Raw genomic sequence first — 27,498 nt, 5'->3', positions numbered from 1 at the left:
GTGTTGGGTAGGTGTGTGTGAGGGACATTTAAGTGACTGATGTAGGTGTTGGATGTAACAGAGACAAAGACATCACAGACAACAAATCAAACAAAACGACACAAAAGGAGGCACCTGAAACAAAAAGCTATCCGTCGCAACAAAAAAACACCACATATAGAAAAGCTCGTCCACTGCTATATGCCAGCATGTGTGCCTCTGCATCGACATGTCACCTAAAATGTTGTGTGTGTGGGTCTGTTTGAGTGTATGTGCTGGGGAACATCCAGCTCAGTCCCACAGCTACGACCCCCACCCTCAGACATCATGACAGAGTATGCCACATGACCGGGAGAGAACCTGAGGTTGACCGTACCATGCTACTTGTCCTTGCGATCAGCTTTAGAGACAACAAGAGACAGCAGAAGGGCTTTCAGAGAAAGTACAGCAGCATCGCTCTGTATCCCCTCATTGTAGGGTATTAAATATGAGACGTGCACACCACAGGAAAAATGACAAACATCGACTTCTCTTTCTTTCTTTTTTTATCCTTTTTCCTCCTTTCGCCCAAATTTAAAAGAGCTGCGGGTTTCTGCAGACTAGGCAGCTACACTGGGCACAACACTCGTCCTTCTTCCTACAGTCCCAGCTGTCCATCACTGACATAACAGAGTCCACCAGCGACATCATCGAGTGATAGACGCCGCCCACTTGGCCTGTGTCAAGATTGGGTCATGTGTGAGTGCTGGACAGGAATAGGGGAGAAAAACAACACACTACACACAGAAGGGCAGAGGTCAGAAGGGTTAAAACTTCCATGGTTTCTTTTGGTTTGTTAGGTTTTCTTTGGGAAAGAACATGCCGGGTTCACGTGAGAGACGAGGAGGAGGGGAAGAAAAGAACTGAAAGAAAAGGAGTCGTCGTCTCAACACAGGTAAAGCACAGGGAGAAAAAAATGACTTATAGGAAATAAAGAGTAAAGCAAAGAAATGAACGGAAATAAACTTGAACTATTTGGCCAAAAAATAACACCAACAGCGAAACCAAAACAGACTTTTATCCAAAAACAAACAAATAAATAAAAGGCTTAACGTACTGCAAGGTCTTTTTCAATAATTTTCCAATGGTTAAAAAGTATTTATTGAAAGAATACTGAAAAAGCTTGCTTGAACAGAAACAAATAAAATGTTAACTTAATAAACGTGGTTTTGCCCAAAGCATTTCAAATGATAATAGGCATGGTGTTCATCGTCTCAGCATAAAGAGTTAACACACTTCTAACATTCCATCTTAGAGTAATTGCACAGATATTTGAATGAACTATAATATCATGACATTTTGTATTGCTGTTAATATAATATTTTTGCTGTGGTGGTGCTGGACCGTGCTCCTGAGAGAAAACCCTCAGAGACTCACCCGAGACTTCGCCCGGTGACGCTGACGTGCGGCCGATGTTACAGAGCAGGTGGTCGATGTTGGGCACGGGCTGAGACTGCACCGTGCTCTCTTGCTCAGCTGTGGTCTGGAGACAGAGACCCAGGTGGGAACCAGAGGAGGAGAGAGAGCAGAGAGAGGGTAAGTGATTGAATAAAACACTCAAATACATGCACAAGTTAATTGTATCTAAAGCGGCATCGATTGTCTGGCTGAAAGGATTCATAAATTGGAGTAGCTTGGTTCTGTTCTCCACCAACAAAGTCATTTGAGACACTGCTAATACAAACATATTGATTAGTTCAGCTTGAAACAGCAATATAGTGCTGCACTAAATAAAATATTAATTCCAATCTCATCTTTTGGCTTACCACAATTAAATGACCGACTGTGGTATTGATGCTCGGCTGCATATCAAATCAAGTGCTGAACTCACATCCAGCCACCAGGGGGCGACCAAGATGTTTTGCAAAACGTTTTTGTACTATTGTATTTATTTGATTTGCTTCTTTGCAAATGAATGTGGTCTAGCAGCCGTCTCATTTTAATTTAAGATGTATACATTAACAGCAATAAAGCATATTCAAGTGAAAGCATTTCATTTAAAAATGTGAAAACGGGGCAATGCAAATTTCTCTTGTAAAAAAATAACCATGACAACTTGTCTTAAAATAAAACTGCCATAAGCATGAACAGAAATAGTAGGTTTGTATATGACAGTCGATTTTTATCTATGATAAAATAACAACACAGGAAGAAGAAGGAAACCACTTGTTGCCACTGACCACAGGGTCCTCGTCCCCGTCGTCAGTGAAGAACCACTCGTACTGCTGGATGAGGTTCTCAACGATCTTGCACTGGTCCGGCATGTGATTGACCATGTTGGTCATGTTGTCCTCAGACGTCCTGACCAGCGTAGGACCAAACACTATCGCCAAGTTACGAGGCTCCATCTAAACCGATGAGGAAAGGACACATTCAAAGGTAAAAGTTAAAGCGCTTTTATTGCCACTATGTTCTTATTACAGGCTTGTACAGAGCAAGATAGAAAGGTTCCGGGGCCAGTCAGGTTTAATTAAATAATCCTCTAAAGGACACTGGATTGAGGAAGGATTGGAGGATGTTACCTAATGACATTAACACTGACAGATCCTGTTAACTGCCGTACCTTGTTCATTTCACAGTTGTCAGAAACCTTCCTGAGGTGAGCACAAAGGTATTTCAGAGTTTCATAGTGATGATCAGGTAATTCTTGTGTCTGCAAGAATTAAGAAAGGGAAGCAGTTTTGTGATTAATGATATGCATAGTATGTAATGTAATGCAATTGAAGTGAATGCATCTCATTTCAGATGTTTCACTAACCAGCCTCTTGAGCTCCTTTAATCTCTCCACTGTGTCTTCTGTTCTGTTGGCTTCAATAAAATCTCCATACTTTTCTGTGAATAAAGCAGAAAACTGTTACTTTGATTTGAAAACACAGAGGAATCAGACAGAATATTCAACAATGTTAAAGTTTTTGTTTGTCATTTCTTGGTCACGCTCAGTGTATTTACAGAATCTCACCATTTGTAAACATAGGTTCTGGAAGTTTCCGGAAAAAGGACTTAAGTAAACTACTGATGACATTGAGGTCCCGCCATTTCTGCAGAAAAGCGAAAGATGGAGAGAGGGTTAAGCCAAAGCTTACAGTACAGATCTGTCACTGCTAATGGATGTTGTCAGTAAAGTGGAACACTGTACTGCGCAGCCGGACTGTCAGTCACTCACGTCTTCCTGGACGTCAATGTCGTTCATGCCTTTGCTGTTGAGCTCCTCCTGCATGCTGGAGATGGCAGCGTTGTTCCCAGGCACTCTGTAGATCCCTGTGTACTCCAGACCTCTCTCCTCCACCACGTTACAGCACACCTCCACGATCAGAGGAACAAACTGCACAACAGGAAGACGTTAGATACGACAAATCACAAATATGTTGAATCTGAACATTGAATAAAAGCCTGTATGCATGCATTCATGTGTCATACACATTACATAGATACATTATTGTCTTTGACAGGCAACCAATTTTAGCTACCACTTCGGCTTGATAGAAAAATCTATATTTTATGTTTTTGTAGGTCTGTCATGTTAATAGTTTTATTGCATTTAAAAGATTATTTAGACACTACAATGGGAGTAACATTTTTTTGTTTTATATCCTAAATAAAAACCACATCAATAAAATAAAAAATGAAACACAAAACCAAAAGAATAAATGACATGGACTCTCAGGCTCTGTTGACAAAAACACTCTGGGGTGCATTCACACCAGCCTTTTATAGTCCGGTTGAATTTAACCCTGATGCGTTTAGCCGCTTGGTGCGGTTCATTTGGGTCGGTGTGAACACAGTCCGAGACCTCTTAAGTGAACTGAACAACCGGACTCTGGTCTGCTAAAATAGGTGGTGTCGGAACGCTTGCTTGCTCTGGAGCGGTTCATTGCTGGTGTGAACGTAGTCCGCACCAAAACATAGGATGCGCAGTATTTACGTGTCACAAGAACGCGGATGTCTTCAAAAATCTTTAGCGAAAGAGTCTTTCAAGACATCCGCGGTTGTTTAGTTAAAGAGTGAAGCGGAATGAAGTGTTGAATAGTGTTGTGTGAAGTAAAAATGCTCCGTCAACTACATAAAAGTAAGAACATCCTTCGTCGGTGAAACGCCCCTCCTTACTGCAGAACGTCTCATTATATGTGTTATAATGTTTTTTAACGGACGTTGTCTGATTATATAATCATATGCGCGGGCCGCTAGTGTCTGTTGATCTCCAGATTAACAGCAGCATGAGAATAACCTGCCGATGCTCCATGGCGGAGGCTCCGGTAGAAATTGCCGGGATTTGCATTTTTACCCCCTTAATGTCTGACCAATGGTTGAACAGCATTTCCGTGCACATGACTTGTGTTTAAAGTTTATAGTCTGTTTTAGTTTTGCCCGTGTGAACGCAAACCGAACCTTCTGAAAAATGAAACAACGTAACAAACTGTGGTCTGGTGCGCACCAGAGAAGCGGATTATTAGGTGCTAATGCCCCCTTAGTCTACGCAATGTCAAATAATGTTAGGGGAAAGCCTTGTTGTTTATTCTGGCATCATGGTGGGATTCTTATGTAAACCAACAAGAAAGTAAACACAACGTTCAATATTGAGGTCTGCAGAAATGATTGAGGTCGTGTCCATGGATGTCATACAAATTGTCTAACAGTCTTTGTGACAGGCCTATGTGCATGAAAGCAAGATGCTGTAAACAACCCCTGAATGCTAAACTACAGGAGCATTTTCTATTCCAATCCATGGAGAGAGGATGAGACCCACCCTGTTCGAAAGTGCAGCGGGACAGTCATCAAGCCGCACCCCAAACGTGACCCCAGCTGGAGTCTTCTTTTCAAAGGGTTTCCTCATGATTCCTGCAATGCCAATTTTCCAAGCAGCCCTGTCCCGTGTTGGACTGGAGTCTTCTGACAGAGCAAAGAAAAATATATGCACATAACTAAATAAATGAGCCACCTGTCATTAGAAATGCCCTCTAAGCACACTAAATAGAGCTGGTGTGTTTACCTTTCAGCGCCCTCCGATCGTCTCCTGTTCTAGGCGAATGAGGGCTGTGGCTCTTGCCTTCTTTACCCCCCAGGAAGGCTTGTTTGATACTCAGGGACTGGCGGGAGGATTTTGGAGAAGGTTCAGATCTGCTGCTGGGCGTACTGATACAGAAAGATAGCAACAAAGAACATACAGACATATTACATTAGGTTAGGCACACTATTAAAACGGGTAGATATTTGCTGGAGATGTGGCGTCCTGCATACCTCATCATGTTGTATTCTTTGATCTTTCGACTGATCAGGTCCTGACTTGTTACAGCAGCATTCTGTAAAGACAGCAGACAAACATTAGGGACAGTCGTCATATAAAGTACACTTTTAAAACTATTTATTCTAAATTAAAAACAGGTCAATTTACTTTTAATATCAGTAAACAATTGTTAATTACTTGATATTCCTTGTTAATCCAACAAAATCATTCCCTATAGTAAGCCTTGAATGTCATTTTATAACATGATTGGATAAAGAAATGTTATCAGGAGTCTTTATATAAATATTCCACATTATGAATGGATTTAATGTTGAGATCAGTGGGGGGGGGGAAAGGGCAATGCTGATAAAAGTGCATTGTTTACTACAACAAGTACTGCAATATGTACATTTGATTCTCCCTTGCTTCCATGTGCTCTAAGACCTCCTTCTCAGATAAATGAATTCTTTTCAGGAGTTTTCAGTAAATGAGGTCTGGCTGAAAAGCAGCTTACAGCTTGGCTCAGTCTGAAATGTTTCCCTCACACCACAAGCAAAGCTACCTGTATTTGTAAGTAAGTAAGTTTCTAATTACACTTTATTGCAAAGTGATTGGTGCCCCTGGAATTTCTACAAAACTACGGTATAGTCTGGTTCCTTGTTTTGTTCATGTAACTCTAAACAACAAGTGCCATGCAGTGCCCTGAGCACATTTCACTTTCTGAGAGGATGAATATCTTGCCTATAGGGTTTACATTTCTCAAGACTTCCATCATTTTAGCTGGAGGTGATACTATGAGCGATCATCATGTGGTTGTAAACGTGTTTCCTTGCTAGAACGCACCTCTTCATCGGGGTTACTGTTTTCCTGAATGACTCTGATCCAGTGCAGCATGTCGTCTCTTCCCTCTGCCTGGAACAAATACTCGCAGTCCGAGGTGGTGAGTCGCAGCACATTCTTGCGTCGTGTGTCGCTGTAGGAGATGTCAATCAGACAGGCCTTGATGCTGATTCGCAGTGGTTCCTCGTCCGATGGCGTCGAAGCATGAGACTGTGCATCCTTCCTGTCCTTGTAGAGGGTTAGGATGTAACCTTTCAAAACACCATACATCGGCTTCCATGATCTCATTCCTCCACCAACACGCTGCAGAGGCACGGAGACAAGAGATACTTACACGTTACAAAACACAAAACAAAACATTAGTAATATATTGCTGATAAATGAAGGCAGGTGTATAAAAGGCATACCTTATTTTTATCTGTACTAAGTTGCCTGAAATTGAGGAACCCTTCTCTTGTGGAATCAACAAAGATATCAGCGGACGAATCCCTTCGAGATCCAGAATCAGAAGATTTATTACCGTCCAGAGCCTGAAAGCGTGGATTAATGACGCGTTTTACTCATTGTTGGTACACAGTTCAGTGTGACATAACAAATTGGGGGAGTGAGAGAGGAAGACTAGAGGCTTTAAGAAATTCTAGGCTAATTAAACTTGGGAAGTCAAAGTTACATGGTCATCGGGACATCCTTATAAATAACACATTTAAACATCTTTGTCTCAAAAATCTTCCCAAGGAAGCCAGAGAGGGTAAACTGAGAGGGGGACACTAAATCCAGGAGATTAACGCACTTCTTTAAATGAATGAGAACATAAAAAGGGCTGATATATTTAGCAACAAATTCCATATGTTGACACATTTTTACAGTAAAATACACATTTGTTAAAATGTCATGAGTTTCAAGTTTAAATGTTTGAAGAAAATTACAGTTTTCATTTTAATTTGCAAATGCTTTTATAGACTGCAAGCAAGCTGGACATTTCAGGTGCATTTCAATGACAATTCTGAGCAAATAATAAAAAATCTAATGCATAATGACATCAAATCTAGCGTGCTGTGAGAAATAAAATAGTTGGTTACCTTCCTCAGGCCCCTAAAACTTGGCATATTCTTACTGGAAGATCTCCTAAAAAAGTAACAGAAACATTCACAATTCAAGTCAGAGACAAGGTCAGACAGATCCAATAAAATGAGAATAAAATGCGAGCAATGGCCTAATCCTAGTATGCACTGACCTTCTGCCCTCGTCCTGGTAGGTGTCCAGACCCTCATCGTAGGATTTGGACCGCTCTGTTTTACTGGCTGTATCAGACTCCAGTAAAGCACTTCTCAGGGACTCTATACAGTCAAAAAAAAAACACATGTCAATATTTATTTTAACCAGTATTGAGAAGTAACTAGTTACATGTAAAAAGCAAATGTAATTGTTATTGGTTAAAGTTAATGAGAAAATGTTTCAATCGTTATTCATGTTGTATAAACGTTAAAAACCAAAGTTAGAAAAGATTGTATTCACTGAGATAAATTCATGGAAAAAAATGAATCTTAAATCTCAGTCATTTCCTTTTCCAAAAAGGCATTCTGTAAAGCAAAGCCTTGATTGACATAAACCAACCCAATCTGTTTACCTTGGTCATGTGACAGCTGTCGGCGAATAGGAGGGCACGGTGAGTCTGGAGAAGAGGGGCCTGTAGTTATGGATTGTGCGACAGATATCACAGCGGAGGGTGGAATGGGAGCGGCCTCCCGGTCCACACTGGGGCTGATTGGCTCATCTACAATAATAATAACAAATATTCAGAGTAAGCACAGAGACTAGATTTAGATGTTGTGGCACAAGCAACTACCCTTTTTACTGCTCTTAATATGTGTCCCTAACATCCACATAAAACGTTGCTAAACACCATCAGTGGGATCTAGGAAAGATGTAAAACAGTGTTCCTGTGACTCCCGTCGATAACGTGCCACACCAAAGCTGAGAATCAGAATGGATCATCTTCTGACAAGTTTCTTCCGGGGATAGAAAGTTCTTAACACTTGAGTACTGCCCACTCCTGTAACTGTTCTCTGCAGCGGAGGGGTTTTTGGAGCTACATTTAAAAGCAACTGTCCTAGTTCCAGAGTGTTCCCAACTCTGAAACGGGGCATGGCAAAAAGGATGTCACCATCTTACAAACAAGGCCAGATAGGCGATCTTAATAAACATCTGCCCATCACTAATACACATCATTAAGTACCTGACAAGTCTTTCATGTTTATCTACTCTCTACGAAAGATAAGATGACCACTCCATTCTGCCATACCTCCCAGACATCAAAGACTATACAACAAACCTTTAGGACTCCAATGCATGCAGATAGCTTGCAGAGGCAAAATGCAGCAAAACTAACCAATTGGGTCCTTTCATGGTTTAATGCTCGCTCTGCTGACAGGCCTACACTAAGCAGCTTGCTATAGCAACACCCAAGTAAAGACGGTTTTATCGGCAACTCCACGGAACGTCTTTTGTTCAAAAACTCTCACACTTGGATAATTAAAGGTGTTAAAACGTATATCCAAAATTAGGCTGCATGGTTAAAAAACGATTAAACTGACAATTAAAGGATCAACCTTGCTTCCATCATAACAGCCATTGTCGTCCAAAGAAGGTAAAATATATATGACCTGCCTATGATGGATTGGGCTATTGGGCTGATCACCACCCAGAGGGCTTTGAAACAGGGCATTGATGGAGGCCCAGACGCTTACACAATCACGGCAGTGTTCTGCTGGGCTGGGGCACCAGTCCCAGCGGTGTTTCGGCATCATCACTGTCACTGCCTGCTTTGTCTGTACCTGCACCTGGCCAACCAATGTTATAGGGACCGCTGAAGGAACAGCCAGACACTGTTGCTAAGCCTTAAAGTTTAGGGACCTCATTGATAACTACGTACTGAAGGAATTCCTCCCGCCCATCCTTATCTAAATAAATGGCTTGGACAATAAACAATACCCTTGTTCATACTAAAATGAGTGCGCATATGCAGGTTTTCTTTTGAACGAGGGGGATATAGAATGGGAATTGACTCTTTTCCCACTGCCAGAGTAGTATGCCATTCCGTTTTTTTCTGGTGTGTCACGTTCAACTTCACGGACTTCTCCTACTCAGGCCTCGTTGGGTTTCAGTTTTTGGGTTTCAGTTTTTGTCAATATAGTCTGGTATCTTTGAAAGAGCATTTAATTGTATGTTTTGTAAATAAATAATAACAATCCTAGTAGATTTTACCTATATACATTTATATCAGAGCTGAAACCATAGATGTGTGTGATTACTGCCGAGTAATTTGTCCTTGGAGTTGATGTTTGTAAGTTTCTCCACTAAAGTCAAAAGCCAGATGATAAGTGTTAGTGTTTTTATTTGTATCTCCAGTGGGAAAGAGGGCTTCAGTAGAACCCCAAGGGAACTACTTTTTCAGTAAAACTTATTTTGCAACATATGTTAGATTCTTTTTTCCCTGAATGGCTTCAAAAGACCCAATTGTAACGCAGAACTCTTTTCCCAGGGGTCAAACTAACACCTAGCAGTGCTGTCGCTGCCTGTGGCCTAGTTTCTCCATACAGTGCACCTGCTTAGAACAAAATGTTTCCTTTATGTTCTTTCAAAATATAGGTGGAGCAGACGTTGAAAGCCACCAACAATATGCTGACTTGGGTCTTTTATTTTGTTACTTTCAAGTAACACAAAGACCTAAGAAAAATCAATGATTACCTTTGATTAAATGGATGACCGACAGACGGACAGCCAAATATACACAATACATATTACATAAAAAAAGACAGATGGAGAAAGTCAAACAGAGAAAATAAGTATCCACACACATATTTTCTTCAACATTTTCCAACTTTACACCACTCAGGCTTGCCAGCAGCATTGTAATTGTAGCTTTATTCTCATCAAGGCACAAATATAAACATGCGGAGAGTTCCTATAAATTATGTATTTTTCTGACAGCTGAACTGATTACACCAGATTCCCTAAAACAAGAATCATTCACTGAAAAACCTTGGCTGTAAAATTCAAACTAGATTTAGAAATGTCTGGCACCACTACCAAAACCTGATACAAAGCATATTAAAGTAAATTATTTGATAACCTCTGGAAAGGGTATGAGGTAAAACATCATCAGCTCACTTCTGTTGATGACATCTATTTAAATCACCCGACAAATCCATTATGGAGCACTGAACCATAAAGTAATCCATTCTGAAGAGAAAGTCCATCCAAGAAAACAATATATTAAGAGGAGAAATTCAATATTTTCCAAAAGGCTTAAGTCATCCTTCATTCGGCGCCTGTTAAGCTGATCCCACAAAACCTCTCTGAATGCCACAAACCTGATTCATAATAACATCTTCCCACATGGATGCATTTATATATAACATCTGTCCATCACTGTAAAGACACACACTAAAAGACACTATCAGATTAACAATGAAACTATAGCCGTCTACAGTCTCCTGAGTCAGTATTTCCTCCATCTCTTTTAAACTGGTTTCTATTAGCCTAGCATCTATGGTGAAGCCCTTTAATCTAGCTACAGTATCAACACTGTCAGTCTTCCACAAGTTACTATGGATTTCTGCTGTTGCCATGACAACTTTGGGCGGCAAGGCTTTCAAATGATTGCTCTCTTACCGATGAATGGAATGGAGTCCAGAGACTCATCCAGGTTGCTGGAGCAGGAGGTGTGGCACTGTTCCTCGAGGCGGCGCATCCGCATCTCTCGACGTGCATCGTTTGGAAGCCAGCATGCCGCCACATCTGCTGTGGAGTCTGGTCCATCGTCGTTTACAGCCAGGATGTAGGAGGGGTGCCGCAGAGGGCTGGGGTTCTTTCCAGCCGGAGGTTTCTCCCTTAGGACGACGCCAGTGTCTGTGGGGCTCCGCCCGTTGACCTGGCTCTGGAAGTCTGGGTGGGGTGGCTTGAGGATGCTAGGTCTCTGACGCATCTGTTTTGGTGTGGAACATGAAGAAGACCTTTGTCCGACTAATGCTGCGTCTCTGCCAGCCTCAACTGCCTGCATCATATCAGCCCCGATCCTACTCAGGCCTCGTTGGGTTGGGTGGGCGCAATGATTTCCTTTGACTGCAACTCTTTGGTCAACAAGAGAATGTTCAACACTGGTGCTTTTTCCAAAATGTGAGTTTCTTTCTGAGATCATGGGTGAAGATCTCGTCTGAAGAGAATCTGGTCCTTTAGAGTAGACAGAAGGGTTATGTGGCCCCCGCATGATACCGCTGTATCCAGCAGAAGGCCTGTAGAGCATGGCTTGTCTGGGGATAGACTGTCTGCTTGGCCTCGTACCTTGGTCCCCCCTTCCGTATCCTGCTCTCCTCTCATTGGGCCGAACCAGCTCTGCCGGGTCAACATAGTCTGTTGAGCGTGCCCGGGCTTTGTGCATAAGGCCATCTTGGGAAACGCTTCGAGGTGGCCAGTTCCTGGTATTGCCCATTCTCTCTGCACTGCTCATGCGGTCCTGGGAAGCACTGCGTGGGGCCACTTGAAAATGGGGTGGAGGTCCTTGGTATGAGCGTTCATGGGAGGTACTCCTCCGCCGTATCTCTTTAGGGACCCAGTCCCCCCGGGGAATGTGATGAGTAGGGCCAAAGGTGGCCTGACCGGATGCTCGCAAATTGTCGAGCCTCTCCTGGATAGTCCGACTAGCATGGGAATGGATTCCTTTGTTGTCAATGTACTCCCTGTACGTTTGGTATGTGCGCCAATCAATGTTTTGATTGTTGCCTGGGTAGTGAGGTGCATGACCTCCATATTGAACCATTACTGGACCACTGGGATAGACATCAGTCTTTCGAGGGTGAGAATACTGGGCCAGTGACCCAGGCCTACCCCTGACAAAGACAGGGTCCATATAATCTATCCTACTTGCTGGACCCATGCGCCCCATTTGGGCTGCTTCAGGAGGAACCACCACAGTTCTCACGCTGTCATTGCGCATGCACACTGCCATCTGGCTTTTTGGGTACGATTGAGGAGGAGGAGATGGGGGCACGGTGATCTCCTTGCGGTACCCATGGTCCGTGGGTGCTATTGGCCCTCGGCAGACCTGCCCTGCTGAGTCTGTTGCCTGGGCCATGCCCGTAGGCTTACAGTCTACTCTGGGGTAGCATACTAGGGGTGGGTCAGGAATGTGACAGGCATTTCCACTGTAGCTGCTGCGTCCACGGATGTAGGCATCCTGGGAGTAGGCCTAGAGACAGAGCGACAAAGCAGAGTTACAATAGATACAGTACAAGCTGCATTTGCAAGTGTGTGTGTAATATTCAACAATGTGCTACTAGATGCTTACAGAGAAGTCAAGTGTGATATTACAAATGCGACTGGATGCATGTGTGTGGGCAGTGCATGTTGCAGTAAGAGTGAGTGGAGGCGTTAGCAGTTCAGGGGTGTCAGTGGTCTTCATCTGCTCCTTATTTAGAGTGCTAGTGCTAGTGGAAGAAATGAAAACCTTTTATAGCTCAAAACATCATAAGATAGATGTGTATTGGTATAATAGGTAACGAGTTCAATATTAAGCCTGTACTGACATTTTCAGCAAAGATTGTGTAAGAATCAATACATGTTAGAAAAGACAATCAAATAGCTAACACTCCACATATTTTAACAGACATGACAATGTAAAAATGTACATTAAAGAATGCCCTACATGATAACAGGTGTCTTCATTCTCCCACCTTAGACTGACGGACTGTAAGCTCAGACAGACAGGAGGTCGCCATCCCTCATAGAATATGTGCTATATTTAGCCTGCCTGATTATCCTTCACGGAATGGAAGCCTTCACTATTTTACTACAGATACTACTAAAATCATTTCCCATAAATATACAATCAAACCGTTCTATGGGCTGTTTAGCCTCCATATATTTGTCCGCTACTTGTAACCTACTGCAAATACAACAAGGAAAAAGACGTGTAAAAGGTAGGAGGACTTTGATCTTGCTACCTGGTGTCATATTACAATCTTACATAAAGCTGTGTGTGTACCACAGCAATCAGTGCCAGGCTCTGTTCCTCCCTTAGTAAGCAACAAAGTTCAGAGGTCGCTGGCATTTATCACACTAATAACATCTGGCATGGAGGATGAATAACGGGCGAGGCTTCACTAAAATGCCAGCTTGGTGCCAACTCGAGTTCCCAATCTAACAGGTACTGCAGGCACAGTGCATCAGCCATTTCTACACATCTGAATCACCAGCTGACAAAACACGGCAACACAACGGAAATAATGAAAGAAAACTGAAAACACATCATGTAACGACGATGCCGACATGCATGACAAATTTACAACGATGCATCAAGCACAACATATAAACGTCAAGTGGATACCCAGTGTTCCGTTTGCTTACCAGATTAGTAGTTTCCAGAGAAAAAGGCTGTCGTTACAGCATGTTAAAATGAGAGTGTCAAGAAATCAAGTGAGAGAAGAAGATGCCAGCAGAGCAAAAAAACACACATTATTTAAGAGAAAACAGCCACAGCAATGACAGGGCTTGACAAGCTAAAATTATACTGGAGCTGCAGCAGCAGTACAGAGGGATGAAGAAGCAGAGATGTAGTCGAGGCGTTACGACCTCCCTGTGCCAGTCTGTCCTGGATGAGGTGGCAGGAGCAGAAGCTCGCCTCTCATGCTGCTGTTAAGTCTCCATGGTTCTATCCATCTTCAGCCAGAATATTACGCTAACTGAACAAGGTGCCTCCAGTCTCTCCCTCCCTCCCTCCCTCTGCTATTGCTCACATGACAGAAGCAGCAGCTGCTGATTATACATTCAGTTGTGATGGTACGGCCCCCGCTCCCACTCCTTCCTACTCCCTCCTTTCCCCTTAGCATCAACCTGTTCTAAACACAGAGCAGTCAGCTGATTTCATCTACTGCTTTCAGCTCATCATTCATGCTGTTCCATTTTTTTTTCCCTCCTCAGTATTTCCTCTGCTTTACCGGCATTCAGTTCCCTCCCTTTTTTTGCTCCCTGGATGTACTCGCTCTCCCTCTCTTTGCTAAGCAACTACTGCCTGTCTCCAAGCAGTAAGAGTGTGCTGCCTCCCACAGTGAAACGTCACCCTGCTAGCATCTCTCATAATCCTCTTGCTCTTATGGACAACCGTCATCGGCATATTCATATTCTTTTGTGTGGCTGCTGGCCATTTAAGGCGCAATTCTGTGGCCAGTGTTTTAACAACGCACGTTTAGGATACAGTGGTCTGAGCGAATGGGTACAGAGGGGAAAATGGCAAGAGAAGGAGGAACTAACAGGGAAGGGGTGGAGTAACCCTCAATTGTCTAAAGAAAGAAAATGAACTGATAATAGATGTGAACAATATTACATGTTTACATCACTAATGATATATGTACCGTAATTTTCGGACTATAAGGCGCACCTGAATATAAGCCGCAGCAGCTAAATTGAATGATGTGTACATATATAAGCCGCACGCGACTATAAGCCGCAGGTGTTTTAATGTTTAATTACCATATGTAAGGGTTCGTGCACAGAGGGGATTGTCGGGAAAGAGATGGCTGTTTGAGGAAACTCCCATTTATTAACATTTCAACAAACAAGTTGCATATTTGCATAACGTATTCAAGTGTTAGCATTTAGTGCAATAGTAGCTACAGAACATGTACTGTGCTGTGTAAACTGTACTGTATCACATAGCGTTTCAGACACACAAACTTTTCAACTTTCAAACTTAAACGGTGCGCTCCCAGCGCACGTACCGGCAGTGATCTACAGCAGTGGTTTTCAACCAGTGGTACGGGGACAAATTGTCTCGCTCTCGTAATGTCTGTCTGTCTTGCTCTCGTTCTGTCTCTCGTACCACTCTTGGTTCCACTTTTACTTTTACGCGCTACCTGTCTCACTCTTTTCCGGCCTCCAGCTTTTCCTGCTGGAACCCGCCGCTTAAAGGTGGGGGGCGCGGACCGGCCATAGAGCCCATAGAGTTAAAGGTGGTGGACTGTAACCGGTAAAATCCATAGATTTAGGAGGTCCCCTAGTGGCCGTTAGCTGTAAAAATCCGTAGATTAGCTGCACCGTTATATGAGCCGCAGCGTCGAAAAATGGGAAAAAAGGCGCGGCTTATAGTCCGAAAATTACGGTAACTAAAAGTAATATAAAATATATATATAGCATTCTTATAAATGATTAATTCACCTAATACCCATCAATTTAGTAATGTTGATTCAATCTGGACATATAAGTATCCACAAGGGAAGACTTCAGGTAGAGCAAACAGTGAGGCTCTTTCATTAGATGATTCCTAAAGAGGCTGTCAGATCACAATGAGCCCCTGGGAGAAGATTCCGGAGCATCCTGACAAAGCACTTTGGGTATTTGCTATAGATATGGTACAGATGAATGCATCTCCACTATACTGAATGTGCAGAATGCTAACAGCAGCTTGCAGCATGCATAAATGGTTAATGATCTGAAGTGAGGGCTCATCTCTGCACTGCAAACATTTGATGGGCATCCAAACTGTTTTGAAAACAAAATCGTCAAACTGTTTTAGTGAGTGCTCTGTTAGGACAAATGAAGAGGATGTGAACCCTAATAGGATTATAGATTCCAAACAGCTATTATTATTGCCTTTCGTAGTAGGACAATTCATACAATATAAAACGTATATCTACCTATATTATGTTTTGTTTTTTATAAAAAATCAAAACACTGCTCCATTCCGCTACTGCATTATTGACTGAAATACTTTAATGTAGTGAAATTGGAATGAAAATGAACATAACAATCTCTGCCTGAATTGATGAAAATACACAGCTTATATGTAAGAAGTGACAGCCACCAAATACATTAATAAAACATGTAATAACATTAATAATACACATTTTCAAAACCTTTTTCTTGTTTTACTATGTTTCCTTTCTACTTCTAAGTGATGAATATGTTCAATAGTCTTAAGCTTAGCCATTTTGTATTCTGCTTTTTATGGGCACATCTGAAGCTATTTTGAGCTGTTGTGTTGAGTCATTTCCACTTTACATAAATGATCTACTCTGATGTGTTACAAGCAGCAACTGTATTAGTAAACTGCTTCTGGGGAAAGCAAGCATCAATAGAGCGTTCATCATCGAAAGAACATGTCGGTATAGATCACCTGATGATTACACTGAAGTTTAAAGTAAAACATGATGTGTGTTGCACAACTATTTCATTGTTTGGTTTCTATTAAATGAGGTATGGTTAAGGAGGTCCTACACGGTGGTTGATGGTCTACATCAGGGATTGGCAAATGGATTTTACTTGTAGTACTGATACCGTCCACTAGACTCCTAGTTACGTCGCGAGCTGCGTTCATGATTTCCTTCGGCAGCCAAATACCGCAAAATAATCTGTGAGGCGTTTGTGTGTATTGTGTTTGTTTCCAGGGGAAACCCTCACAAGAAACACCGGCTGTTGTTATGCCTGCTGTGACATTAAGTTACCGCTTGTAATTATGCCTTTACAAGCTTAAAAGTTGTATTTATCATCTGAATTTGGCAAAACGAGTTTAACATTCTAAAAACCAAGACTTTGTTTATTTGAAATCAGATGAAAATAAACTGTCACGGACCCTGCCGTGTTATCTATGATTACTATACGCTTTTCATTCATAATGTCAGCGGGAGGGAGGGGGAGTGGATCTGAGGAACAGCAGAGTGCGGGTTGACAGGTGTCTGTGTTGATGCAGAGACAGGCTACAAGGGTCTTAGCTAGGTTCAAGTTAGACAACTAATGTCTGGGTTAGTGTTCATGACTTCATGTTTATGTCATCTTAACGGTTAATCTTAATGCACACACACTTTCCGTGCTTTCCAATAGTTTTATTCCACTGTTAAATAACCTGTTCAATACAACCATGCCACTTGTAAAAATTAAATTAAATGTCTGTGAAATGATATTTGTTTAGTGAGCTTATTAGAGAATGTTCACTGAAAGATTGAAAAATGTCAATGAAAATGTCAGACTCAGTATATTTGTTAATAATTACATACAACACTTGGAATTTGTGTGTGTGTGTGTCTGTGTGTGTGTGTGTGTGTGTGTGTGTGTGTGTGTGTTCCAAGTGAATCTGCGGCCCCCTGGTGGCCAGTACATACATTATGTGGCCCCCACCACCATCCAAGTTGCCCATCCCATGTCTACATCAATCGGACTCACATCACCCAAAGTAACACTTATGTATAAGTCAATGACAAAATAAATCTGACGAATGTTCTTGCTACCACTGAGGCTGTCACATGTAGCCCAATATGTGTGACGCTGGTCCATTTCGTCTGAGTGTGTTGAATACTTACGAATGCAGACAGAGAAATAAGCTCAACAACTTTTTTTTACAACTCAGCTGTTTCATGTTTGTCTTTTCTATTTGAAGACGATTGACTTTTAGCTAAATACATTTTTACCTTTGTGTCTTTAGCACAAGTCAAATTAGGCCATTTCACTGGGACATTCAGGAGGAGTTTCACAGACAGGCAGCTTAGTTTGGCCTGATTAGGAGGCCTAGATAGAAAACTTATGGCATGGGATATGCAAGCTGTCTGCATCTCATGACTCTTGTCCCAAAAGGAACTCCTTAAACTAGAGCAGCTATGTGCGATGGTGAATGGACTGTATTGATATAGCGCTTTATCCAGTCTTTACGAGCCCTCAAAGCGCTTTATATTCTACAAGTCATCATTCACCCATTCACACCTCATTCATACAGAGCAGTGCCGTTTGCTCAAGTAAGCTAACATCCAGACTCATTCACACACCGTTGGCCATGCCATGGGGAGCAACATGGGGCTAAGCATCTTTTCCAAGGAAACATCTACCACACGACCTCACAGCCACCGCTTCCCACAGAAATGATTGTGGGACTGGACAAACAGTGAGTAATTTCTGTTAAAAACAACCCATATTCATTTTTTGAATCCCACTTTGAAAATATGTTTGAGAAACTTACCAGTTGAAGTATATCCTCATCTTTTGGCATCACACAAAGTTCAAGAAAGTCACCACTGTTGGGGAACACAAAGAGATTTAGAACAGAAAATGCACAGAGTAAGCAGAATCATTCACACTAATTTATTTGAAAACTCACCTGTCTTGGATCAAGGATATAACCTCACAATAAGCCTTCCCAATGATGCTTGCTCCATTCACCTTCACTAATCGATCACCTAATAGATGTTTTAAAAAATATTAAAAACAGTGGTAAGGCTATTAGTAACAGAAGGTGTAGTATAGATTGAGAGCTGTCACCTGACGTTGGCGTCTACAGTTACCATGTTCCCAGTGTCCACTTAAACATAAATTATTGGGGTATACCTAATCGAGAAGCACAAAAAAGCACTTTCCTACAACTCCATGGCCTGTATTGCTTTTAGGGTTGCCAGAAACTGACCATGATCAAAATCGATTATTCGGCAGCCCTGGCTGCTCAGACAAAAGGAATTCCGTTGTTTTCTTTACTGGAACATGTTTAACAGTACAAACAAAATAAACGACAAATAAACCAACATCAACATGATGCAGCTCCTTGAACTCTTTTTACCTGCCGTTCATCTTTAGTCGCACGTGTGAGGGAGAGGGGGGGTGGGGGCGGGGCGGTGTGTAGCGTGCTGCAGCAGCAGTCTGCTCTGCACGCAGGCTTCCTCCAAGTTTACAGTAAAACAAACTGGTGGTGTGACCAATGGCCATTTACAATTATTAATACTATTACTATTATTAGCATTAGTCTATATTTTGGTTGAAACTAAGCCAGAAAAAAAAAAAATAATAATTAAAAAATATATAAATAAAATCGATTTTTAAAAATAATATTCGATTACGGAGACTGTAACGAATATTCGAATAATCACTGGCATCTCTAGTTGCTTTACAGCAGAGCACTGTAAGGCAACTACTACAAACTGCACTACTTGCATTTTTTTGTTCCCTTTTCTTATTACGCTCTAAACGTCAGTTCTGGGAATAGGGGAAGTTATTCCTGCTCTCAATGACATCAGTTACAGGATTTCATTAGGCTTCTTGTAATGACATGACTTCGGAGCACCTGGAATCAAATGTTAGAAGGTTTTGTTTAATGAAGGTTTGATCATTAAAACGTACCTGTGCAAAGCCCAGCTCCATGAGCAGGGCCACCTTCTTTGACTTGCTTCACGAAAATGGTGTCCATTGGTTCTAACCTATTCCGTTGTCTCCCTGATGACAAAAACAAGGTTATGATACATCACATAACGAGAATATAGTGCAAACACATACAATCATACAATTAGAAAAGTAAACAAAATGTCAACAAGAGGAAGATTTCCCACGCAAAGAGCAGCGCATTGTTATATTTAAGATGTAGTTACAAATCTATACAATTAAAACAATGAAGAAAGGAAATCGCCAAATACCAATATTATTATGGCAAAAGAAGCACTGTACTGAACTTGAAACGTGAAAAACAACCAAAACTAAACCTACAAATGTGAGCCTGACTGAGCAGTAAAAGTACAAGTAGGGGTTACACGACATGTAGGTGAGAAGAGAAAATGATTGTGTATGAGCATGAGAGCAAAACTGGGAGGTTTGTCACAAGGTCTGGAGGCATGTGAATCTAAATGATGAAAGCAGAACAGAATGTGTTTGGGCCAACAGTTTCTGAAAAGGCTTGATCATGAATTAGATCACAGAAAAATAAATCTCCAAAGTGGAGAAATGGTGTGGTTTCAGGGAGGTGGATGAAAGCAGCAAGGAAACCTGTTTGCTCACGCTGCTCCTGTCTCCTAGCAGCTGCATGGCTGCCGGGAAGAAAACCAAGGAAAGAAAAGAAAGGGGGTGAGAGAAAGAGAGACTGGGAGAAGGTAGAGTGACAGTGTGCTCAGCTGCACAACTCCCACTCGTTCCTTATAAACTGAGAAATAGCTCTGGGCACAGCCAAAGCGCTAAAATCCTTCAACAGTAGTTAACATTCTGGTGAGTCAGCGCAATGTGGCTCACAAACTAAAGGGGAAGGCCAGCATGAAAACAGGCGTGATGGTTTAAAAAAAATCAATTAAAAAGTTGTTAAAACATCCTGGTGAGATCATTCATATTGAGCGTTGAGAGTGAACCATTTTAAGTGTCAACTCCTGGATGTATGAGGAACATGATCTGTGTCCAAGCCATGTAAAAGCTAAACGGGGAGAGAAGCAAGCCGTTTCCTTGACATTACTCAGTGATGAATCAATCAATAATAATCAGCAGTAAACTGTAAACCTTTAAAAATCTCACACACACACACACACACACACACACAATTCCCCTAATCTTTTACTTTCCAGACACAAGATTACGCATGCAGAAATACATCCTGGGGACTCACATTATGTCATTCTTATAGTCCCATACAGCTACAGCAGCAAGACATGCTCCCTCTGGTGGTTTACTATAGAAGTGCATCAATGTCTACACAATGGAGCTCTTTATAAAGTATTGCAAGAGCCACGGTTAATATTCATATACACAAGTCACTGCTTCTGCTACCTTGAAGAACATGAGATAATATAAGGAGCCCCAAGTACATGTGCTCATATATTGATTTATTCTTCAACTTTCAATTAATACATGCTAAGTATACAATGGATACTCTATAGTCCAAATAAAAGGATGTATTGATTAACAAGGCTGCTCTGGGCAATGCATATAATGTTATTATTTATATTCTGAAGCACTCCCAAAACACCAAACACAAACTCACCACCTAACTAGTGCTGTTGGCTCCTAAACCAGTACCTACAATTAACTAGAACTTTGTTACTCTAGTTCAAATGCATGAAAACATTGCCATTTACTTTTACTATTTTAGTCAGTTGGCTTGGTTAAAACATAATTCATTTAAGAGTCAGGAGATTGCGAATTTGTTGTAAATTGATAGACTATTTAAAAAAGAATACAGCAGAAAGATTGCCGAGTAAAGGTTTAACTTAAAATAGCAAGCACACAACAAAAGGTATTCATCAAAAGGTCTTGCCGCTTCAAAATTGAACATTGCCTGTGTGGTACAATGAACACTTGCAGCTAAAGGCAGGTTAAATTACAGCCGTGATTGAGGTGAAAGACGGCCTTGCTCGATGTGAAAGAGTGAAGCATTGAAAAGAGAACATTAGATCACAAGTGCACCCAAACTTGACCCCAGAGTTGTGACAGAGGAGCTTTGTCTTGAGAAGCAGGAGACTCTAATACAATAAGAGAATTGATGGTGCTGAAGACCAGTATGTGGAGTGAAAAACAGGGCCACTCTCATAAATCTGACCCAATGTTTTATTCATAAATCAATGTTTTGGCACATATTGCTTCAGAATAAGAAAACACTTCAGCTGAATGATCAGTTGGGTCAAAATGGCGATCAACACAATGATGGCATTTCTCTTTTCAGCAAAGCAATGGTCAAAGTCAAGTCTACATTTTGCCCCAATGGTTTAGACTGTTAGACATTAACAACCACAAACAAAGTGGTTTGGGGCATTATTGTTGATTCAACAAATACCTATGAGTTCTTGGTTTTTGACACCCTGCTGTTAATTAAAAAAAACTCCCAAGTGTCACCTGGAAGTAGTTTAATGGTGTGTCTATTGACTCTGCACCTTACTGACCCATCACATCAAAACATACAGGATCAAAAGAAATGTGTATCAGTCCACATTGATATACTAGCTAAACGTCCCACATGCTCGTGGTCTTTGTTTCAATAAAGCACTCTCTTGAGCTCCAATTCCATTATCTTACAAAAACCTTTCTCTGCTTTCATGCAACAGTTCGCACAACGCCTTTATAAGAAACAGGTAGGTCAGGAAATTAGCACAATAAGTAACAAAAATACATCTGTAAATACACGAATATTTACGTCTCTAGTTCTGCCCATTTGTATTCTATGGTTTTGTGACCAAGCGAGCCAAGTCTGGAATGAAATCGTCCCAGGTTTTCTTTTTTTTCCAATTCTGGCTTTTCGCCTGACACCCCCTTTGTTCAGGATTATGCAACTCCCAGGACTATTTAATATTCTCCTGCTTAATAGGTCGGATCTCAAAGCTCAAGACTAAAGGTTCTTTTGCAGCTTTTTAGTTTTTGTGTATGGTTGCATGAAGTTTACATTTGGACAATGAGCATCCATGTGTGTTGTTTCCAGAATATCCCTTTTGTTGAAAAAAAATAAAAAAAGCACAAAGTGGGTCACAAAAACAGTTCACATTTGGAACACCACAATAACATTTAGCCGTGTGGATATGGGCGGCTTTAAGTGCTATTTCGAGCAGTCTCCATCGAGATAAAAAAGCTATCGTGTCGCGGGCCTTGCTGGATATCTGGATATAAACTTTGATTTTATATCCGTGTTCATTTCCACAATTCACTGTGTACATACATCATATACAGTCCATTCAGGGTTTTAATTGAATGAAAGCTATAATTATCATTAGCACAGGACTGTAAACAGACATGGATTGGCTATCATGTGCAGATGACCATGTGCACTCTGCTTTCTAATGGGCGGGGTCTCCATGTCCTACAACACATTATCTGTTCCAGCACACAGTTATCAACACCCAGCTGTAGATACAGCTGGGTTATACTGTGTTAAAACACGTTTGAGTTCAAAAGACTACCGTACGATCAGGTGACATCAGTATCTGAGCTTTACTCACTACAGGGTGTGAGTTATCAATTATGAATGCCTCTACCTTTTAGGTCAGCAAATAACATTAGTGAAGCTTTTACTTAATACATTTTGTGTGAACATTTCTCAAAACTAAAAAGGGCAGTAGACACAGGTTTTGCCATGTGTAATGAGAACAAAGGGGTTATTTGTCCATACAATACTTCCTCAACATGTTCAAGATGAATCACAGTGGTGCTCTTCTGTACATTTCCTCCTCCTAAGATTATAAATGTGTAATAGAATTACTGAAGTCCAAATGGATAGCAATCTCCTCAAGGTCAACCAAAAGCAACAGACTAAGCTCTGAGCTAAGTCCACAAACAAGTCACTGGGGTGGGACACAAAGTAACAGTTAACTCAATCAAAGACAATACCCATAAAAACTAATCTAAAGGTTTGCTAATCTAAAATCGTCCTATTTTTTTGATTATTTTCTCCCGATTCCGATCTTTTGAAAATCACGTGATCGGCTCCGATCCCCGATCACGTGATCGGCTCCGATCCCCGATCACGTGATCGGATCGGGACATCTCTAACCACAGATATACAAATCTAAACATGTCCTTTTCATATTCTCTCTGGATTCCAAGGCGAAACTAATTAGATCTGTCTTTTCCTGAAGCAAAAGATTTGTGATTAATTCTCTTTAAATAAAATAAGAATCACATAAAATTCTGCATATTTTATCAAAAGAAATATCTGAACTTTGTGTTTTTGTAAAAATGTGTTAATATTTAAATATATGTTGCACACAGGATGTAAAGTATGCGCCGTAATTTTTGGACTATAAGCCGCGCCTTTTTACCCATTTTTCGACGCTGCGGCTTATATAACGGTGCGGCTAATCTATGGATTTTTACAGCTAACGGCCACTAGGGGACCTCCTAAATCTATGGATTTTACAGGTTACAGTCCACCACCTTTAACTCTATGGGCTCTATGGCCGGTCCGCGCCCCCCACCTTTAAGCGGCGGGCTCCAGCAGGAAAAGATGGAGGCCGGAAAAGAGTGAGACAGGTAGCGCGCAAAAGTAAAAGTGGAACCGAGAGTGGTACGAGAGACAGAACGAGAGCAAGACAGACAGACATTACGAGAGCGAGACAGTTTGTCCCCGTACCACTGGTTGAAAACCACTGCTGTAGATCACTGCCGGTACGTGCGCTGGGAGCGCACCCTTTAAGTTTGAAAGTTGAAAAGTTTGTGTGTCTGAAACGCTATGTGATACAGTACAGTTTACACAGCACAGTAAATGTTCTGTAGCTACTATTGCACTAAATGCTAACACTTGAATACGTTATGCAAATATGCAACTTGTTTGTTGAAATGTTAATAAATGGGAGCTTCCTCAAACAGCCATCTCTTTCCCGACAATCCCCTCTGTGCACGAACCCTTACATATGGTAATTAAACATTAAAACACCTGCGGCTTATAGTCCAGTGCGGCTTATATATGTACACATCATTCAATTTAGCTGCTGTGGCTTATATTCAGGTGCGCCTTATAGTCCAAAAATTACGGTAATTGTTCATATAAACTAAGCAACATGAACCTATGTCAGGGTGTTGGTGTGAGACTTGTCCTTTATGAGGAGAGAAAATAGAGCTTTATTAGAATAACAAGGGAAAGAGGATCGAACACCAACATGGAGGCCATCTCTTTCTGAAAGCCTTTTTTATGGGGGGAGAAAAGCAGCAAGGTGAAACAATACGAAGAGGTGGGTCGGTGCAGGAGAGAAGCAGGTGGTGCTGACCAAACCATTCATGCTTTCACAAAGGTCAGTGACACACAGAGCTACATTGTTCTAATCGCACAAGGAAGCAAAAAGAGCCAAAGAGTGGATGGATTAAGGGTCATTAGAAGTTATGGACACTGCTGACTCAGCAGAGCTGGAGGGAATGCATGAAGTGAAACAGCCAAGTGTTCTGCTTACCTCTGCGGCCATGATCTTCCTCCTGTAAAAACACAGAAATACTCAGGTGACTTTGTGGTTCACGGTCAGAGAATTCAAGTTCCAGGCTTTCTGTTGACTCAGTGTAATCTTATGTGATAAGCAAACAATACTCAGGTGAACGAAACCTAGGAAAGATAACAAACAAATACTGAAATGTACCGGAAAATGCACCGTGGACTCCGGTGGGTACACGATGAAGTGACGCAGGGTGAAGCCGAATCCATGGGAGGTGCGCCGCAGACACACGGTCTTAGGTCTTGGCCACGAGAACGCCTCCTCGTCTGTCGAGTATTGCGCTGCAGGGGAATCAGCCGAGTTCCTCCAATCTGGAGATTCATTCTACAAATAGAAAAAGACGGAGGACGGCATTTAAATGTAGTCCTACTTTCAATGTCACACTGATAAGGGGATCTATGAGAATTGTTTTGAAAAAGTGAATAACAAATTATGAAAGTGTACATAATGCAAAACGTATAGGCTAAAATCCAAAATAATTCCTTTAAGTACAAATACACAAGTCATTCCCCATATACACATACCAACAAATAACGATATTATTATTTGTGTACATGTATACAGAGTTTTATTCATCAAAGGTGGACATGGTTTAGAAACGGTATAGGCAGCCCAGTGTTTACAACAGTCTCCCATTTTCACAGCTGGAGTGTAGAGCATTTCAGGCTTCAGGGCTTTGGACACCCACCCCTGTGTTTACTGGCTATTTTTAGCCGCACGCCTTTGTAAAATCGTGTGTGCAGCAACACCCCCCCTCACTCAGGTCCCCCCATATCATATTCCCTGTTCCAGTACAACTTTCATGAACACCTATAAATGCTCTAACACTCTTGTATTTCCACACTAGAAGAGGATTTTCCCCTCACCCTGTCTCAAACAAACCCTCCCCCCCCATGAAGCATAGACTTTCCCCCCACAATGAGAGGAATTTGATGAGCTTGCATTTCCGATATCTCCGCCTGGCCAGAAATGTTGAGTGAAATGTCAGAAAATCAGAGTAAATCACCAGCATGTTAACATAGCCAAAAGGATTTACAAGACTACTGTCTAATGGTGATAGATGCACAACTAAAACACAAAATATACTTATCTGACCCGTTTGTAAAATGTTATAAATGTATAAATCTGAAAAGCTCTACCACTTGATTCAGCTGTTGCGGGGAGTAGTAAATGACCAGACCACATTTAAACAAAAATAATCATGAGCGACAGTTTGTTCAAACTAACATACAACCACAATTGCCCCCATCCAATTACTCTGAGAAATGTCACAGGATAAACATCCAGCCTCACACTCAATGGGTCATTAGAAATAAAGTGTGTGCCTGGAGCTGTGAACCGAGTCAAAGCATGTTTTAATGCACTCTCTTCACTGTGTTTTACTGCTTCTCAGCCACCACAGTTTGTTCTGCTTTTGAACCATAGGCTTCTGAAAGAGGCAGGGGCATAAACTGTTTGGATCAAAGTGCATTTTAAGTAGCACCCGGAGTTGTTCAACACATAAAAGAGTTCAAACACGCGAAGTGTATAGAGTCATAGTGCTACAGTGGTTGGCTGGAACATAGAGCTGCAGGTGCAGTTGACACCCATGTATTTTAATGAGACTAGCAAAACAGGTTTTACTGTGCATAACCAAGATTTGGCTGTTCTGTGATACCAGCACTTTCTTGTTGAAGTTTGTGTCTGTACGAGTCCTGGGTGCCTTCACGCCACTAGAAAACATTGAAATCAATACCCGGAGAAGTACTTGTGCTGATATGACAATAGATCGACTGAATGTTTGAAATGCCTGCATTGCTCCCCTCTGGACTCCGGGGGAAGGCTGGATCTGATTTAGCAGCCTGAGCAGAGGGCGATCTCCAACTCTCTGATCTTTAAATGTGGAGGACAGAAGGGGGTGTGGGCCTCCTGACAGGCACATGCCAAGCATTGTTATCATTGCCACTTGCATAGCTAATACTGTTGTGACATTCCAGGTCAATACATTCCAGGCCCACATTTCCTTCATGGTTTCCCTTTTTCTCTAACGAAAAAAAACCTATATTATAAAAGGACGAAGAAGAAAGTCAGACTCTGGTATAAACCTGATGGACAAGATTCAAAATGCTTTGAAATAACCGTGACAAGAGGTCAAAAGAAAATCCACATACAAAGGGAGCACATTTTGAGATAACTTTTTAAAAAGGGCTTACAAAGAAGGAGCACGTGAAAGAGAAAAACCCACATCAAAACACACGCCGATTCCCTCCTGCCCACAAGTGAATGCCTCTCACCCATTTATGAATCACCAGAATGCCAGACTTATATTTGCACTGGGCGAGGCAGCTGGGAAAAGGTTTTCAGGAGGCATTTGTTCTCCTGCTGGATATCTATTGGATCCAAGCAGTAACCACGTCTCAGAGTGGGAACACGCATTTCCACGCCCAGATTCCAGTGAGTCCCAAAACAGCAGAACCAACAATGTATTAATCCTTCAAACAAGTGCCTGTGTATAAAAACTGATGTATAGGGGCTTATTCTTGTGTGCCATAAATCTGTGTTGTTTTCCAACAGTTGCCTATTTGCATTGGTAACTCCAGTTTGAGTGACATCTACTAAACAAAATAAACACATTGCCGAGGTATTTCAAGGATTTACTGAGGCAAGTGAAAGTGAATCTATTTATAGCAACTTCTTGAGTTTGAATGAATGTGATTGTAGCAGAGAGCTGCAGACAGCAGCTGGGAAGAAAACAGA

The 27,498-nt window shown here is 41.6% G+C and overlaps 1 protein-coding gene across 4 annotated transcripts in view; it reads right to left on the bottom strand.

The window, feature by feature from the left end:
* The window catches only part of arhgap21b (Rho GTPase activating protein 21b), a 37,781-nt gene that overhangs the window by 4,269 nt on the left and 6,014 nt on the right, over positions 1–27,498 (bottom strand). For 2 of the 4 annotated variants that reach the window (XM_079650054.1, XM_079650055.1), the window contains exons 3-22: positions 24,907–25,086; positions 24,727–24,748; positions 19,226–19,318; positions 18,216–18,294; positions 18,078–18,132; positions 10,754–12,326; positions 7,707–7,853; positions 7,314–7,416; positions 7,159–7,204; positions 6,487–6,609; positions 6,083–6,382; positions 5,254–5,315; positions 5,006–5,148; positions 4,763–4,905; positions 3,182–3,340; positions 2,978–3,056; positions 2,777–2,850; positions 2,582–2,671; positions 2,199–2,366; positions 1,396–1,501 (exon numbers count right to left, since the gene is read on the bottom strand). In XM_079650054.1, the coding sequence (XP_079506180.1) occupies positions 1,396–1,501; positions 2,199–2,366; positions 2,582–2,671; positions 2,777–2,850; positions 2,978–3,056; positions 3,182–3,340; positions 4,763–4,905; positions 5,006–5,148; positions 5,254–5,315; positions 6,083–6,382; positions 6,487–6,609; positions 7,159–7,204; positions 7,314–7,416; positions 7,707–7,853; positions 10,754–12,326; positions 18,078–18,132; positions 18,216–18,294; positions 19,226–19,318; positions 24,727–24,748; positions 24,907–25,086 (3,745 nt within the window). Of the gene's footprint in view, positions 1–1,395; positions 1,502–2,198; positions 2,367–2,581; positions 2,672–2,776; positions 2,851–2,977; positions 3,057–3,181; positions 3,341–4,762; positions 4,906–5,005; positions 5,149–5,253; positions 5,316–6,082; positions 6,383–6,486; positions 6,610–7,158; positions 7,205–7,313; positions 7,417–7,706; positions 7,854–10,753; positions 12,327–13,483; positions 13,830–18,077; positions 18,133–18,215; positions 18,295–19,225; positions 19,319–24,726; positions 24,749–24,906; positions 25,087–27,498 lie in introns of those variants that run through there. The other 2 variants (XM_079650056.1, XM_079650057.1) reach the window with 2 other exon arrangements.

Source organism: Notothenia rossii (genome assembly GCF_949606895.1).
Source record: "Notothenia rossii genome assembly, chromosome: 9".
Lineage (NCBI taxonomy): Eukaryota > Metazoa > Chordata > Actinopteri > Perciformes > Nototheniidae > Notothenia > Notothenia rossii.
This window is presented reverse-complemented; position numbering and strand designations above follow the sequence as displayed.